At 37.4% G+C, this 16,408-nt stretch overlaps 1 protein-coding gene across 5 annotated transcripts in view; it reads right to left on the reverse strand.

The window, feature by feature from the left end:
• TMEM62 (transmembrane protein 62) overlaps positions 1-16,408 on the reverse strand; it is a 34,171-nt gene that overhangs the window by 11,744 nt on the left and 6,019 nt on the right. For 3 of the 5 annotated variants that reach the window (XM_043554097.1, XM_043554100.1, XM_043554099.1), the window contains 5 exons: positions 12,523-12,664; positions 9,394-9,518; positions 9,126-9,248; positions 6,386-6,541; positions 3,521-3,680 (listed from right to left, as the gene is read on the reverse strand). In XM_043554097.1, coding sequence (XP_043410032.1) covers positions 3,521-3,680; positions 6,386-6,541; positions 9,126-9,248; positions 9,394-9,518; positions 12,523-12,664 — 706 coding nt within the window. The remainder of the gene's footprint in view (positions 1-3,520; positions 3,681-6,385; positions 6,542-9,125; positions 9,249-9,393; positions 9,519-12,522; positions 12,665-16,408) is intronic. The other 2 variants (XM_043554098.1, XM_043554101.1) reach the window with 2 other exon arrangements.

The following is a 16,408-nucleotide window of genomic DNA, read 5'->3' on the forward strand; positions in this document are numbered from 1 at the left end:
AACCAGGTCTCATAGGCTTCTGATAAAAGCATAAAACATCAGGGGTGCCTGGGTGGCTCTGTTGGTTAAGCATCCAACTTTCACTCAGTTCATGATCTCCCGGCCTGCAAGTTTGAGTCCTGTGTTGGGTTCTGTGCTGACAGCTCCGAGCCTAGAGCCTGCTCTGGATTTTGTGTCTCCCTCTCTCTGCCCCACCCCCATTTGCGCGTGTGCACGTTCTCTCTCTCAAAAACAAATAAACGTTAAAAAACACTTTTTTAAGAAAGAATAAAACACCAAATGAAGTATTCCTGCCATAAAACAGACTCAAATGTGATCAACCCCTAAATCTAACTACCAGTTATAGAAACTAGAGGGGATGGAGGAACATGCTGAATGATACATGAATGTAAACAGCCAAAATCTAGAATAGAAGAAACTCTACAGGATAGAAGATCCAGTTTCCAAAGCAAAGAAATTGTAAGGAAAAATAAAAAATAACAAGGAGATAAGAGAGGGGAACCTGTAGATGAAAAAATAACTGAAGAGACAAATCAGCTAAATTCAGGATTTGAGCCTTGTCTAAATTCTGATTTGAACCAGCCAAATACAATATATATATTCACATATATATGATTAATTGGGAAAACTGAACACAGGCTGGATAGTTTGATATTAAGGAATTACTATAGATTCTTCAGGTGTGTTATGGTATTATGGTTACATTAAAAAATAATTCTTATCTTTTAGGGACACATGCTGTCATGTTACAGATAGAATACTATCATGGTGTAGGGAGGAGTAAAGTAGGTGGGGTGTAGATGAAATAAGATTGGTCATGAGTTGATAACTGTTGAAGTCAGCTAATGGATACATGGGAATTCATTATAGTATTATCTCTTGCATATATTTAAAAATTTTCCCATCATAAAAAAGTTTTAAAATAGCAAAAAGAACTTGCACTCATGTTTATCAAACTTTTATTGCTCAAAATGTTCTTATTTTAAGTTATAAGTTGTTTTAAAGCCCAAGTTTTCATTAATTTAGAGATTTCTTGAGTCTATTCTTTCAGTTGGCAAAGTAGGCACAATAATCTAAACTTCTGATTCTCAAACTTTAGTGCACATTGGAATCACCTGGATGCACTGTTGAAACAGATTGTTGGGTCCCATGTCCAGAATTTGATTCAGAGGTTTGGTATGGGACATGAGAGTTTTTTCTTTTCTTTTCTTTTCTTTTCTTTTCTTTTCTTTTCTTTTCTTTTCTTTTCTTTTCTTTCTTTTTTTTTTTAATTTTTCACATTTACTTATTTTTGAGAGAGACAGACAGAGTGCAAGCAAGGGAGGGGCAGAGAGAGAGGGAGACACAGAATCTGAAGCAGGCTCCAAGCTCTGAGTTGTCAGCACAGAGCATGACACAGGCTGAACCCACAAACCGTGAGATCATGACCTGAGCTGAAGTCAGACGCTTAACCAACTGAGCCACCCAGGCGCCCAGGGAGTTTACATTTCTAACAAGTTCCTAGGTGGTGCTGATGCTACTAATTCAGGAACCACACTAAGAAGTGATCTAAAGGTCTAATCGCTACTAGGCTAATCTTTTAACTAATCTATAACAGATCAGCGGTTTCCTGGAAATGAGGGTAGAAGGAAGACAGCTGTAAAAGAACACAAGAAAACTTCTGAGGGTGATATATTGTATTGATTGTAGTAATGGTCAAGGAAGTCACCAAATTATACTCTTTAAATATATAGAGGTTTTTTTGTATATGAATTATACCTCAATAATATAAGAAATGTTAAAGATATAAAATGTATATTTAATTTCATATTTTTACTAAGGATTTAACTAAGCAGCCAGAAATGTTTCAGGGAACATGAGCTATGTTTTTTTTCCTCAAAAAACTATAGAAGCTGGGGTTCTGAGGCAATCCAAGGATTAGGGGATTCTTCACTCCTACATTGAGGTCTTCTATGGCCACTCCTACTTCTCTTGCCTAATTGTAAAGACAGGGAATAATTTATTCTAGGTACACTTGAACCTTCAGGTTTTCTTTAAATGATCCAACTTCTAGTAGGAAGGACATTAAGAGTTCATCCCAGGGGCACCTAGATGGCTCAGTCAGTTAAGCATCTGGCTCTTGATTTCAGCTCAGGTCATATCACAATTCATGAGATGGAGCCCTGTGCCCAGCTACATGCTGACAGTGCTGAACCTACTTGGGGTTTTCTCTCTCTGCCCTTCCCCTGCTCGCTCTCTCTCTCTCTCTCTCTCAAAATAAATTTTTCAAAAACTTAAAAAAAAAAAAAAAGAGTTCACCCCAGCCATCAGTCCCTTCCACATTCTCCCTATGAGTTTCTTCTTCCTCCTAAGCACAACACTTCAAAGATGGGTGGCATTGCAAAGTGCCTTTTCTTGTTTTACTCCTCTATGAATTGGGGATAAAACTACCCACCATATAGGATTGCTATATGGATTAAGTAAAAAACTCCAAGTGTCCAGCATCTCCTTAAAAGAGCTCAGTAAATAGCTCCTCCCTATTCAAAATCCTTCTCTGCTACACACACAAAAGATAATGAAAAGGGGAGCCTGGGTAGCTCAGTCAGTTAAGCATCTGATTTCGGCTCAGATCAATGATCTCACAGTTTGTGAATTTGAGACCTGCATCGGGCTCTGTGCTGACAGCTCAGAGCCTAGAGCCTGCTTCAGATTCTGTGTCTCCCTCTCTCCGTGCCGCTCCACTCTCAAAAATAAGTAAACATTAAAAAATTTTTTTAAAAAGGTAATGAAAATAATTACATGTGTTTCCTGAAGGATTACATGGTAATCTTCAAACTAAGACTTAACATTAGAGATGAAATAGTTAAAAACTGTCATCAAATCATGAAATTGTAGGATTTTTTTTTCAGACACTAATTCCTAAGCACAGTCTATCCCCTCAAGAATTTCACAGTGTTGATGAAAGTGATCTTTTTTCGGTAATTGTGACCACTTCCTACTCTGGCAGGTGCTGGTGAATTAAATGCCCCCTAGCTGAATTGGAATAGACATAGGCAGACTGTTACTACATATACTATCAGTGTATACTCCCCAAATAAACAAAAAAATTCTCTGATGCCTTGAAAATCCTCTATCCTAGAGCTTTCAAAACAGTGACAAATTTTCCTGTACTTGGAGACAGCAAGCAAATGCATGGATACATAAATCCGTGTTTTCCGACTTACTCTATTATCTTTGGGTATGTTGGGGAATTTGCTCCCATTACCAAAAGACTCTGGCCAAAGTTGAAAAGAATGGTTTCCTGTGGTTCAGAAATGGGGAGACTATGGCCAGGAGTTGCACATTGATGAGTCCATCTTTTTGTCTAACAGAATTATTCCTGAGTGCCCATTTTCAGAATACACTAAATCTAGTGTATTCAAATTTTTAATTAACTTAGTTTCATCTCTGTCAATTGACTGGGGGAAAAAAACCCCACATCAGAGTTTAGTGTGGTTGCAGCCAAATCATTTATATAGTAAGTTGAAAATTACTAACTTACCTGGACAATTACTTCTATGTTATGTGTCCCATTACTGTAGTTTCTTGGGTTCCACTTCAGTATGAAAATAGGACCAGACAAATGAATAGCTTGCCCTAAATGAATTCCATCAATCTTAACTGTGACAGAAGTAATGGAGGATAAGGAAAAGGCCAAGACTCTAAAATGAGAAAATACATAAGCATGTGGTTTTAGAGACTTATCACTATACTTAGAAAGGAGAATAACCCTATTATAACCTGAAATTATATAAATGTAGACAGAACCATCACACTGTATAACCATTCGTATGACTGCTAGTCCCAAGATCTAGTGGCTTTCTGAATCATGGCTCCTGGAGTTGTATTTTCTAAGCAAACCTGAGTTGGTGAGAAGCTAGAAACTATTCTTGTATTTTTTAGAAAGGAAAATCAATTTTCTTTTGACAAATAAATCTGCAGTAGATCCCAAGTTCTTTCTGAATAAACTGCTTGAAGTCCTGGTTTTTCATATAGGAAAAGAATATTGGTTAGACATCTCAATTTGTTAATCTAATGTTAATCCTACATCCACTCATTTGATTCCCAGTGTTATCTGCCCAAAGGAAACAATGTCATAAACAGAGCTAAGGCTACCAGGCCCTTTCAGAGAATATGATGTCTAAATCGGATGTCCAACTCCTATCCAAAAAACCTGACTGAGAGATATAGATTTCACTTCACTACTGACCAAAAATCAATCTGTCAATCAGCTTGATACCATTTTTTCCAGATTAATTAGTACATCTTTTAAAAGTACAATATCCAAAAATGATAAGAGTGCTGTGAAACTGGAACTCATATTGCCTGGTAACATTATAAATTAGTATCTGTTTTAAAAAGTAATTGGGTACCTTATGCACTGCTGGTGGGAATGTAAAATGGTACAGCCGCTATGGAAAACTGTATGGTGGTTCCTCAAAAAATTAAACATATAATTACCATGAGATCCAGCAATTTCATGTCTAGATATATTCCCAAAAGAAATGAAAGCAGGGATTTGACAGAGTATAGCCCTGTTCATAGTAGCATTATTCACAACAGGCAAAAGGTGAAAGCATAAGTGTCTATCAACAGATGAATAAACAAAATGTGATATATACACACAATGGAATATTAGCCTTAAAAAGCAAAAAAAATTCTGACACACTCTACAAGAGGGAGGAACCCTTAGGGCATTATGTTAAAGAAGCCAGTCACAAAAGGACAAATACTGTATGAGTCCCCTTAAATGAGGTTCCTAGAGTTGTCAAATTCATAGAGACAGACAGTAGAATGGTGACTTCCACGAGCTGGGGAAAGAGGGAAATCGGGAGTTATTGCTAGATGGGTACAGAGTTTCAGTTTTGGAAGATAAAAGTTCTGATGATGAATGGTGGTGATAGTTGTACAATATCAATGTACTTAATGCCATTGAACTGTATACCTAAAAACCAGTAAAATGGTAAATTTTATGTTACATATATTTTGCTGCATTTTTTTAAAAAAGAATAATGATTTTAGTTGCCACAAAAAAAAAAAAGTAATCGAATAGTGTTTATCAATAGTCTTAAGGGAATTCATATTTTCACCTAGAATTCCACTTCTAGAACTTTAGCTAAAGAAATTATTCAAATGAGTGTTGCCTGGGTGCCTCAGTTAAGTGTCTGAATCTTGGTTTCAATTCAGGTCATGATCTCATGGTTCATGAGTTCAAGCCCTGTGTCGGGGTCTGTGTTGACAGCATGGAGCCTGTTTGGGATTCTCTCTCTCCGTCTCTCTCTCTGCCCCTCCCCTGCTTCCACGCCTTCTTGCGCGCGCGCTCTCTCTCTCTCTCTCTCAAAAATAAACAAATAGGGGCGCCTGGGTGGTTCAGTTGGTTGAGCGACCGACTTCGGCTCAGGTCATGATCTCACGGTTTGTGAGTTCGAGCCCTGCGTCGGGCTCTGTGCTGCCAGCTCAGAGCCTGGAGCCTGCTTCTGATTCCGTGTCTCCCTCTCTTTCTGACCCTCCCCCACTCATGCTCTGTCTCTCCCTGCCTCAGAAGTAAATAAACATTAAAAAAAATAATAAAAATTAAAAAAAATAAATAAACATTAAAAAAAAGAAATTATTCAAATGAAGAAAAGAACCTACACACATCAGATGCTCATTCCCAAATTAGAAAAAAACATAAAGGTTCATCAATAAGAGAGGAAAATGGTTAGATAAATTGTGGTACATTCTCTCTCTTGAAGGAAAAAAAGTAGGAATTAGAACAGACTGTGCCCTACTATTACAATGATGGAAAAACATGCCTCGAAGAACATGCCTGAAAGAACTCAGAAATGTTAATAACAGCTCTATTTGGAGGGAAGGGGAGGGAAATATGATTACAGCAATGTAAAATGAGAAAATGAAATACACAAAAATTATAGTGGTAGGATTGTGGGTTTCTGGATTTTTTAAAAACTTTCAGCAGCTTAGGGGCATCTGGGTGGCAAGGTTGGTTACGGGTCCAACTCTTGATTTTGGCTCAGGTCATGATCTCATGGTTCATGGGTTCAAGCCCCGCATCGGGCTCTGCCCTGAGAGCATGGAGCCCGCCTGGGGTTCTGTCTCCATCTCTCTTTCTGCCCCTTTCCCACTTGCTTTCTATCTCTCAAAATAAATAAAAGTAAACTTAAAATTTTTTTTTCAGCAGCTTCAAAAATTATATATATTTTAACTGAATGGGAATTAAACAGTAAACATTTTCTTTATAAAATGTTTACACTGTTGAGAAAAATAAAATGGGGCATCTCAGAGCTTTTACATAGGATTATAGTTGCACTCACTTATTCTCCATTAATATCAAACTGAAAGTAAATTCTGAAAAATTGCTACATACCTGATGTGTGTTGAATGAAGGAGTCTTTCTAGTGGTTCATGTGTAGCACAACTATATAGGAGTGACTTAGGATTAGTGATAAGAACCACAGGCCAGTCGCCAAAGATCAAATCTGCAAAGCTAAAGAGGTCATGATCAAAGGCAAAGATCCGGTACCTAGAGACCAGAAGACAAAAAGTAATTTAGTCACTTCATATTATAAGAGGGCATGAAGATTATACACAAAACAAATGTAAAAATATAAAACTATACTCTGAGATCATGAATTTGAATGCAAAGTAAATTAACACTGTGTTTCTGTCCTTCTTCCCTTGCCCTGACCACTTTATACTTCATATTAGTCACAAATGGGATCTGATTGAAGAATTGAATTTAACTGTGCCTTAGAACAATGCCTTGTACATAACATGCACTCTTTCATTTTTAAGTAAATGCTTGTTAAATTAATTCATTTGATTTCTATACTTTAAGACTGTTTTGAATCTAAGACATCATCATAAGCTAATACTTAATATTCTTCATCTCTTCAAAAATGCTAATATTAACACAAACACAACTAGAAACACTTCAATCTTCTTTTAAACCTTTATTTCTATAATTTCAAGGAAATTTAACTGAAGTTGTTTTGGTTTTCTGAATGCATGGTGAAAGGTATAAATATTCATTAAAGAATAGCCAAAATTTTATATTTTGTACTTTTAAAACTGAGAAGAGAAATGATTAACTATGGCAGAAACAATAGTGCTCACCAAATACTCCACGTGCTCCCCTGCATTTCCCAGTCTCCCTGGTATTAGGTTGGGACCATGTGACTAGTTCTGGTCAATGGGCTGTGAACAGAAGTGACATGTATCACACTTCTGGTCCAAAGTACTTTAAGAGTGGGTCTGAATTCTCCATGCTCTCTTCCCTGCACTGGAACTGAGATATTGAGATAGTGGCATTATAAGACAGATGAAGTCTGAATCCTTGAGTCACCCCACGGAAGAGAAATGCCTTGACTCATACCAGATTTACATAAATGAAAAAATAACATCTGTTGTTATGTAAAGCCACTGATATTGTCTAGATTTGTTTGTATCCATAACAAAGCCTAGCCTAATATTACTAGCATACTTTTAAAAACTCTTCTATTGTACTAATACACTTAAATGTTTATAAGGCAGGTATAGGTTAGGTCCTTTAGTAAAACTCCAGATAAAACCCCAGGGTTGGAACACAGGAGAGCAGGTGGGAAGAGAAAGAGAGGAAATGGTTTCATAATATCACTTAACTTGTAACTGTAGTATTTATAAGAAATAAATAAGCTGATCAAGGGTGAGGAAAGCTATCTGGTAAGAGGCAATCCCACCCCAGCCTACAACCTCACAGTCATGAATAGACAGGCCTTAACTCACAGTAATTACAGTTGCCAAATAATTACAGGCTTCAAGCATAGCTCTTAGACAGTTTCTAGTGGAGCCAAGTGAAATGAATAAGTACCTTCCAAGATGTAAAGCTATCTTTTCATTAATGGAAGTAGTTAAAAATAGAAAGATAACATATTCAGCTCAACAAATATTTATTTAGTGCCTAATATCTTCAGAGAACTGAGTTTGAATAAATTAAACAGCAATTGATAATAGTTAAACAATGAGATGATATTCATCTATATTTAAACTATTGTACTTAGTTATTCTCAAAATATATAGTCAGTTCTTTTCTATATACACTTAACTATACTATATGCTTTTGATAAACAAGTTAGGTTTTCTCAAAGAAAGACTTTTATCTTTATAAAACCAACTATCATGTATCTGAAGAACTTATATCACTAACATCTTATAGTAATAACTAGAAAAGGTGGATATAAAATTCAGAAGGAAAGTGTTACATTTTCAGTTCTAGTGTTTCTCAAAGTATGGTCCAAAGAGCTCCTGGTGGGCTTTAAAAAAATTCAGTTTCTTGCAGTTCTAGACCAACACAAATTATAGATAGGGCCTCAAAATTTTAATTTTTAAATTTTTTTTTTCAACGTTTATTTATTTTTGGGATAGAGAGAGACAGAGTATGAACGGGGGAGGGGCAGAGACAGAGGGAGACACAGAATCGGAAACAGGCTCCAGGCTCTGAGCCATCAGCCCAGAGCCTGACGCGGGGCTCGAACTCACAGAGCGCAAGATCGTGACCTGGCTGAAGTCGGACGCTTAACCGACTGCGCCACCCAGGCGCCCCAAAATTTTAATTTTTAATAAGCTTCTCCATAATCCTTGAGCACACAAGAGCTTGAGAACTATTTCCTAATGGATGCATCTTAAAAACCCAATGTAACATAGTGACGGCAAGCATAACTGTTGCAACAAGGTTTTTGCATATCAACATACATAACATATATATTACTTTAAAAATTTAGAGCTATCAGGGTGTCAGGGTAGCTCAGTGGGTTGGGCATCCGGCTCTTGGTTTTGGCTCGGGGCATGGTCTCAAGGTTCGTGGGTTGCTGAGAGCACAAAGCCTGCTTGGGATTCTGTCTCTGTCTGTCTGTCTCTCTCTCTCTCTCTCTCCCCCTCCCCCATACATGTGCACTCTCTCCCTCTCCAAATAAATAAATAAGCATTAAAAAAAACAAGACAAAAACAAAACTTAGAACTATCACAAGTTTTTCCTTAACTGGGATCACCCATGATAGCAATAAGAAACCTATCATTGCTTTATCAAGACTTACATATGTAAGGTTTATTTTGTGGGGTAGTTCCCTTACCTTCTGTTATCCTTCCAGTCTCCCACCTCAAGTTCCAAAGTGCCCTGGAGGTGACGAGTGTGCAAAACAGGCATCAGTCCGCCTAGTGTATGGAGGTGCCCACACAAGTACGCTGTAGCTGAACTAACCAATGAAAAATAAATGGAATAAATGAGCAGATAACTTGTGATGCCCAACTCATAAAAAGACCTCTTCAGGAAAGCAAGATGGGTTGAGTAACGTAAAAAAATTACAAATAATTAATTTTGATTTTGGAAGCCTGCCTCACCTCATTATTGACCGAATTCCTGGTGATGGAGAAAGGATAGTGGATGTTGTATAGTGTCCGAACCAAATACTGTGGTTGCTCCGACTACTTTCCTTAACGAGTAATAGAAGTTCCTCCATCCGTTTCTGAAATGGGAGAAAAACAGAAGGATCTTTAATTAGGGTTCAGGCTGAAATGTATAGATTAAGCATCTCCCTTGGAGTTTTATAAGTATATTATGTCTAGGGCTTAAACCCTACTAATTAATGACCTGTATGGTCCTGTTTTAAACTGTTTTCACATACATTATAATTCATTTGGTCCTAAAAATACATCTATGCTAGGGTGCCTGGGTGGCCCAGTCAGTTAAGGGTTCAACTCTTGATTTCAGCTCAGGTCATGATCTCATGGTTTGTGAGTTTGAGCCCTGCATGGGCCCCATGCTGACAGCATGAGGCCTGCTTGGGATTCTCTCCCTCCATCTCTCTCTGCCCCTTCCCTGCTCTCATGCACACATGAGTGCACTCTCTCCCTCAAAATAAATAAATAAACATTAAAAAAAAAAATAACTCTATGCTAAGTAGGGCAGGTGTTATCCCCATTTGATGGATAAGGAAATTGAGAAGAATAATCTTTAAATTACATAAGTTTCTTTCTTTTTTATGATAAATTTCTTTATAGAAATAAAAAAGAACCTCTAATCTTTCAGCCCTGTATACTACATTGCAATTAATAAGGAGGATCTTGAGGGGGCACCTGGGTGGCTTAGTCGGTTGAATGTCTGACTCTTGATTTCGGTTCAGGTCATAACCTCACAGTTCGTGGGAAAAAGCCCTGTGTTGGGCTCCATGCTAACAATGAAGAGCATGATTGGGATTCTCTCACTCTCTCTGCTCCTCCCCAGCTTGAGTGCTTGTACTCTCTCTCTCTCTTTCTCAAAAATAAAATCAATAAATTAAAAAAAAAAAAAAAAGAGGATCTTGAAACTAAACTTCTAAAATAAGATGTACATATGTCCACAAAAAGCCTTATACCTAAATGTTCAAAACGGTTCTACTCAGGATAGCCAAAATCTAGAAACCATCAGTATATCCAAACAACAGAGTGCTATGCAGCAACAAGAAAAGAACTATTCGAACACACAATAGTATGGATGAGTCTCAAAAACATTATACTGAGCAAAATAAGCTAGACACAAGAGTAATACTGTATGATTTCATTTACATAAAATTCTAGGGGCGCCTGGGTGGCTTAGTTGGTTAAGCATCTGACTTCCGCTCAGGTCATGATCTCATGGTTTGTGGGTTCAGCCTGCATCATGCTCTGTGTTCACAGCTCAGAGCGTGGAGCCTGCTTCAAATTGTGTGTCTCCCTCTCTCTCTGCCCCTCCCCTGCTTGCTCTGTCTCTCTCTCTCTCTCTCAAAAATAAACATTATAAGAAAATTTTTAAGAAGATTAAAAAATAAATTCTAGAACAAACAAAACTAATCTATACTGACAGAAAACCAATCAGTGGTTCCCTAGGATTGGGGTGAAGACTGACTATACAACTTCCTGGGATGATAGAAATGTTCTATCTTGATTGTGGTGACAGTTATACAAGTATATACACTTGTCAAAATTCTTCAAACTCTTTAAATGAGTGCATATTATATGTAAATCATCCCTCATCAAGTTTATATCAAATATAATGTGTACATGTATAAATATAAGTGAATGATCTGTAAAGTGCTTATAGCAATGAATTCCTGGGCTGTACCTTCAGGGTTTCTAATTAATAAGTCTCTGCATTTTATAAGACTCCAACTGATTTTCATGCAGACCTGATGTTTGAATATCTTTAAAAAATTAAGGAGTAGGCTTTGATAATTACAAGATAACAAAATATACCTTCATTAAATAAAATGCCTACTAGAAAACAATGCATTGCACAATATTCTGTTCACTTGATTTCAAGCTCTTCTGAATCCTCATATCACTCTGAATCTCCTTCAGCACTTAGCAAATTCTGCCCTTATTGTAGTTATTTCTGCACTAGTCTTATGCCCCTCTGCTAGATTAAATATTCTGAGATGAAGGACTTGACTTTATCACTTTTGTATTCTTACATATGACCACATTTGTCTTGCATGTGGGCATGTGCTCATTAATGAGTAGACATTTGTTGTACTAAGAAATAATGAGAGGGGCTGCTGGGTGGCTCATTCGGTTAAGCAGCTGACTTCGGCTCAGGTCATGATCTCGCGGTCCTTGAGTTCGAGCCCCGCGTCGGGCTCTGTGCTGACAGCTCAGAGCCTGGAGCCTGTTTTGGATTCTGTGTCTCCCTCTCTCTGACCCTCCCCTGTTCATGCTCTGTCTCTCCCTGTCTCAAAAATAAATAAAATGTTAAAAAAAAAAAAAAAAGAAATAATTAGAGTTTCTCACATGTGATCTTCCAGACACTTTTTTTTTTTTTTAATTTTTTTTTTCAACGTCTATTCATTTTTGGGACAGAGAGAGACAGAGCATGAACGGGGGAGGGGCAGAGAGAGAGGGAGACACAGAATCAGAAACAGGCTCCAGGCTCCGAGCCATCAGCCCAGAGCCTGATGCGGGGCTCGAACTCACGGACCGTGAGATCGTGACCTGGCTGAAGTCGGACGCTTAACCGACTGCGCCACCCAGGCGCCCCCCCAGACACTTTTAATCTAGCAACAGTTTTCATCTAACTTACAAAAAAAAAATACTTTAAAAGAAACTTATTTGCTTCAACGGTTGCCCTTCTCCTATTAAAAAAAAATACAGACCATTAGTTAGAAATGGCAACTATGGGGATTTAGGAATATACCATATAGTATAAAAGCTGTATGCCCTACACCTTGCAAAGTGCATGTTGCTCTTAGTACATATTTAATAAATGTCTACTGAATTATATAAAATGTGAGGTACTTCTTTGCCAGATTTTGGGATAGGGATAGCAATGAACAGGATAGCGATGACAGTGCTAAAGTAGCCAGTGATTTCTTCTAGCCATACTTGTAATCACAGTAAATGTTTTTTTCAAGAATTTCTTGATTAGAATTTGTTTACCTAGGAGAGTTTTAAGAGAGCCACATGTATCCAAGAAAAAAAATAGGTTAGCTACAAAGGGAAGTGAGATTTTTACTGTACCTCATCTAAAATTCCAAAGAAATTATAGGGTCTCTTGGGCCCTGGATTTTGGGTGGCATCCAAAGAGATGAAAGAATAGTTGCCAAAGGGAGTACTGTGGACATAATGGAAAGAGCCATCCCTACGTACGGCAGAATATTTCCTAAAAAATACAAGACAGGAAAGTTTTAATGCAATCACAAAAAGACAGAATGAGTTTAAATTCCTTCCCTTGTATCACACAATATTTTGCCTCCCTTTGAAAAGAAAATTTCCTGATCAACAGAGAAATACACTAAACTAGATCTGCAATAAACTGATTAAAAGAAATTTTAAAGTTTTTCCCATTGTCTACAAAGATTCAAGCAATCTAATTAATCAATAACCAAACAAAAGGTCATCAAGCAAAGCAGAGAAGTAGGTAGCTATTTTAGGCAGTTAGAAAGAGATCAATTAGAATCCAGCAAAATGGTATTTACCAATCATTGAAAAATTTACTAAGAAGCTACTAAGTACCTAAGAGAATTCTTGGTGTAATGAGATACAAAAGGTGTTTACATCTTGAAACAGGACAACAGAAGCTTAACTCACAATAAAGCCTTGCAAAGATGAAGTCATCAAGCCAGGAGAAAAATGTTAGTTAGGTCTGGGTCAGTAAATCTTTTTCAGTTCCTAAAAATGTATTGGTAACATACACAGGGCACACATTCAGTAATGAAAGTCCTCACTACCTAAGTATCAACAGTGTTCAGGTGTCCATAAGGTTGGAAAGTAAAGATCAGGGGGAAAGTACAGAGAACAGAAACTCATTAAGATTTGTTGAATAGGGGCGCCTGGGTGGCTCAGTCGGTTGGGCGGCCGACTTTGGCTCAGGTCATGATCTCGCGGCCCGTGAGTTGGAGCCCCGCATCGGGCTCTGTGCTGACAGCTCAGATCCTGGAGCCTGTTTCAGATTCTGTGTCTCCCTCTCTGACCCTCCCCCATTCATGCTCTGTCTCTCTCTGTCTCAAAAATAAATAAACGTTAAAAAAAAAAAATTAAAAAAAAAAAAAAAAGATTTGTTGAATAAACATGAAGGAAGGTATAGATTGCATTGGGGACATATTTATATCACTCAAATATCAAAATATTATAAGAAATAGGTAAGTGTCTTATATGACACTTTACCTAAAAGCACAAATAGAAAATACAAATAGGCTTCTGAAACAATGTGTTATCAGAAAGCTATATTTAAGCCACAACAGTCATCAAATATATCATAAAATAAATATATTGTCATACATATTATAATTAATAGTCAATTAGTTCTATTGCCTCTCTTCTTGGTATTTTTAAATTTTCTATATTGGGGGTTTTTTCCTCACTAAAATTTTTATTTGTATTTTTGCTGCTTAATTTGTTTTCAGAGTTATTCTTTAGGTTCTTATCATCTCACATATGTTGTTTCATTTCCTACATTTCTAACATATTACAATCCAACTATCTAAAAATAAACCCCACTATTTGAAAGCAGAGGTTAAAATACCTATTTTACCTATGATACCTATTAACATTTTCTAAATGCTGGATTCTGGCATTCTCTGGGACATTTTTAAAATCAAGATTTAGCTTTAAGAGTTTTTTTTTTCCTTCAGGTTGATGTATCTGTAGTGTCTATTTCTCTGGCAAAATGCCATTTATTAAAAATTCAGATAAAGTTTGGGGTGCCTAGGTGATTAAGTCAGTTAAGTGTCCGACTTCAGGTCAGGTTATGATCTCATAGTTCGTGGGTGTGAGCCCCACATCAGGCTCTGTGCTGACAGCTCAGAGCCTGGAGGCTGCTTCAGATTCTGTGTCTCCCTCTCTCTTTGCCCCTCCCCTGCTCATGTTCTGTCTCTGTCTCTCAAGATAAATAAATGTTAAAAAAACATTCAGATAAAGTTTAGGTGTTTAGAAACAAAAACAGAAAGGTAAGAAACTTTCAAGTGACTAAAATCCTCACTCTCCTGATAACAGACCCTAAGTCCTGTTAATTCTTCTTTGAAAATGTTTCTTAGTTCATCTCCATAGTCACCATCAAAGATACAAACAGATAACAGAAAATTTTCATCTCTGACCTTTTCCTTCCTCACATTAACAAAAGAGGACAACTTCATTCTCCAAGTTATGGTGACTCTAATTACATGTTAGTTAACCAATGCTTTTTGACCTACCACCTTCTAGCTGATGTCATAATCATCATATCTATGTACTTTGTTAGATAGGTTTGTCTCCTATCACTTCAGGCCCTTCCATATCATGACGGGACTATTATAGGACTCTCCTGTTTGCTCTATAAAACTCCAATCTCCCTCTTTTTTCCTTATTATCCCTATCTTTTTTCTTTTTGCTGTGTGATTGCCCTTTATAAAATATTATTTCATTATGTGACTTGTCTCCTTAGGAATATGTACTGAATTATGAACCATTACTCAACACATCTAAATTTCTAAACTTGTCACTTAAAATCTCCATAAATTGGCCCTAAGCTACCTACCCAATGTCATACCAGTCCTCAAAATGGTCCTTTATTCTGGTGATGCCAGTTTCCCTACTGTCCCTAAAAGCTCATTCTAGCTTTTAAAGCTCTGGGGTTTTACCTAAAATATACCCCCTGGGGAGCCTAAGTGGCTTAGTCGGTTAAGCAACTGACATCGGCTCAGGTCATGATCTCACAGTTTGTGAGTTCAAGCCCTGCATCAGGCTCTGCACTGCCAGGGCAGAGCTTGCTTGGGATTTTCACTCTCTCCTCTCTCTCTCTGCCCCTCTCCCAGGTGTGCTTTCTCTCTCAAAATAAATAAACTTTTGGGGCGCCTGGGTGGCACAGTCGGTTAAGCGTCCGACTTCAGCCAGGTCACGATCTCGCGGTCCGTGAGTTCGAGCCCCGCGTCAGGCTCTGGGCTGATGGCTCAGAGCCTGGAGCCTGTTTCCGATTCTGTGTCTCCCTCTCTCTCTGCCCCTCCCCCGTTCATGCTCTGTCTCTGTCCCAAAAATGGATAAACGTTGAAAAAAAAAAAATTACAATAAATAAACTTTTTTAAAAAAATGTAAAAAAACATATATATATATATTACACACACATACGTATACATACATATACATATATATCCCTTAAAATTTCTTACTTCCCCAAATGCTACCTATCTTTTAAGACTGAATGCACTTTTTACTTCTTTTATAATGTCTTCTCTAACTTGCAACTAGTAGATACGTAAGTTCTGGAGATCTAATGCACAGCATAGTAATTATAACCCACAATACTGTATTATAAATTTGGAAGTTACTAAGAGACTTGGGGTGCCTGGGTGGCTCGGTCGGTTAAGTATCCAACTCTTGATTTCGGCTCAGATCATGATCTCACAGGTTCGTGGGATCAAGCCCCACGTCAGGCTCTGTGCTGACAATGTAGAGCCTGCTTGGGATTCTCTCTCTCCTTCTCTCTCTGCCTCTCTGTCAAAATAAATACATAAACTTAAAAAAAAAGTCAGTAAGAGACTAGATCTTAATTATTCTTATCACAAAAAAGAAATGATAATTATGTGTTGGTAATCAAATTATTAGCTAACTCTAAGGTAGTCATCATTCCACCATATATAAACGTATCACATAAACATGTTGTACATCTTAAACTTACACAGTGTTATATGTCAATTAAATCTCGATAATAAAATAAAATGAAGTCTCCTCTATGTCTGCCCTATGCTGACTTCTGCCCTTTCAGATTTCTCATAGTGATTATCACGTGTACCAAATAATCTAGCATTTCATCAGTCATCCTTTCATTGTTCTTTTCTAATTGTTTCCTAAACAATTCTTATCTCCCTTAACTGGACTTCCTTGAAGGTAGAGGCTACATTTTTTAATATTGGTTCTTGTATCTTTCACATTA

This window comes from Prionailurus bengalensis, chromosome B3 (genome assembly GCF_016509475.1).
Source record: "Prionailurus bengalensis isolate Pbe53 chromosome B3, Fcat_Pben_1.1_paternal_pri, whole genome shotgun sequence".
NCBI classification, from domain to species: domain Eukaryota; kingdom Metazoa; phylum Chordata; class Mammalia; order Carnivora; family Felidae; genus Prionailurus; species Prionailurus bengalensis.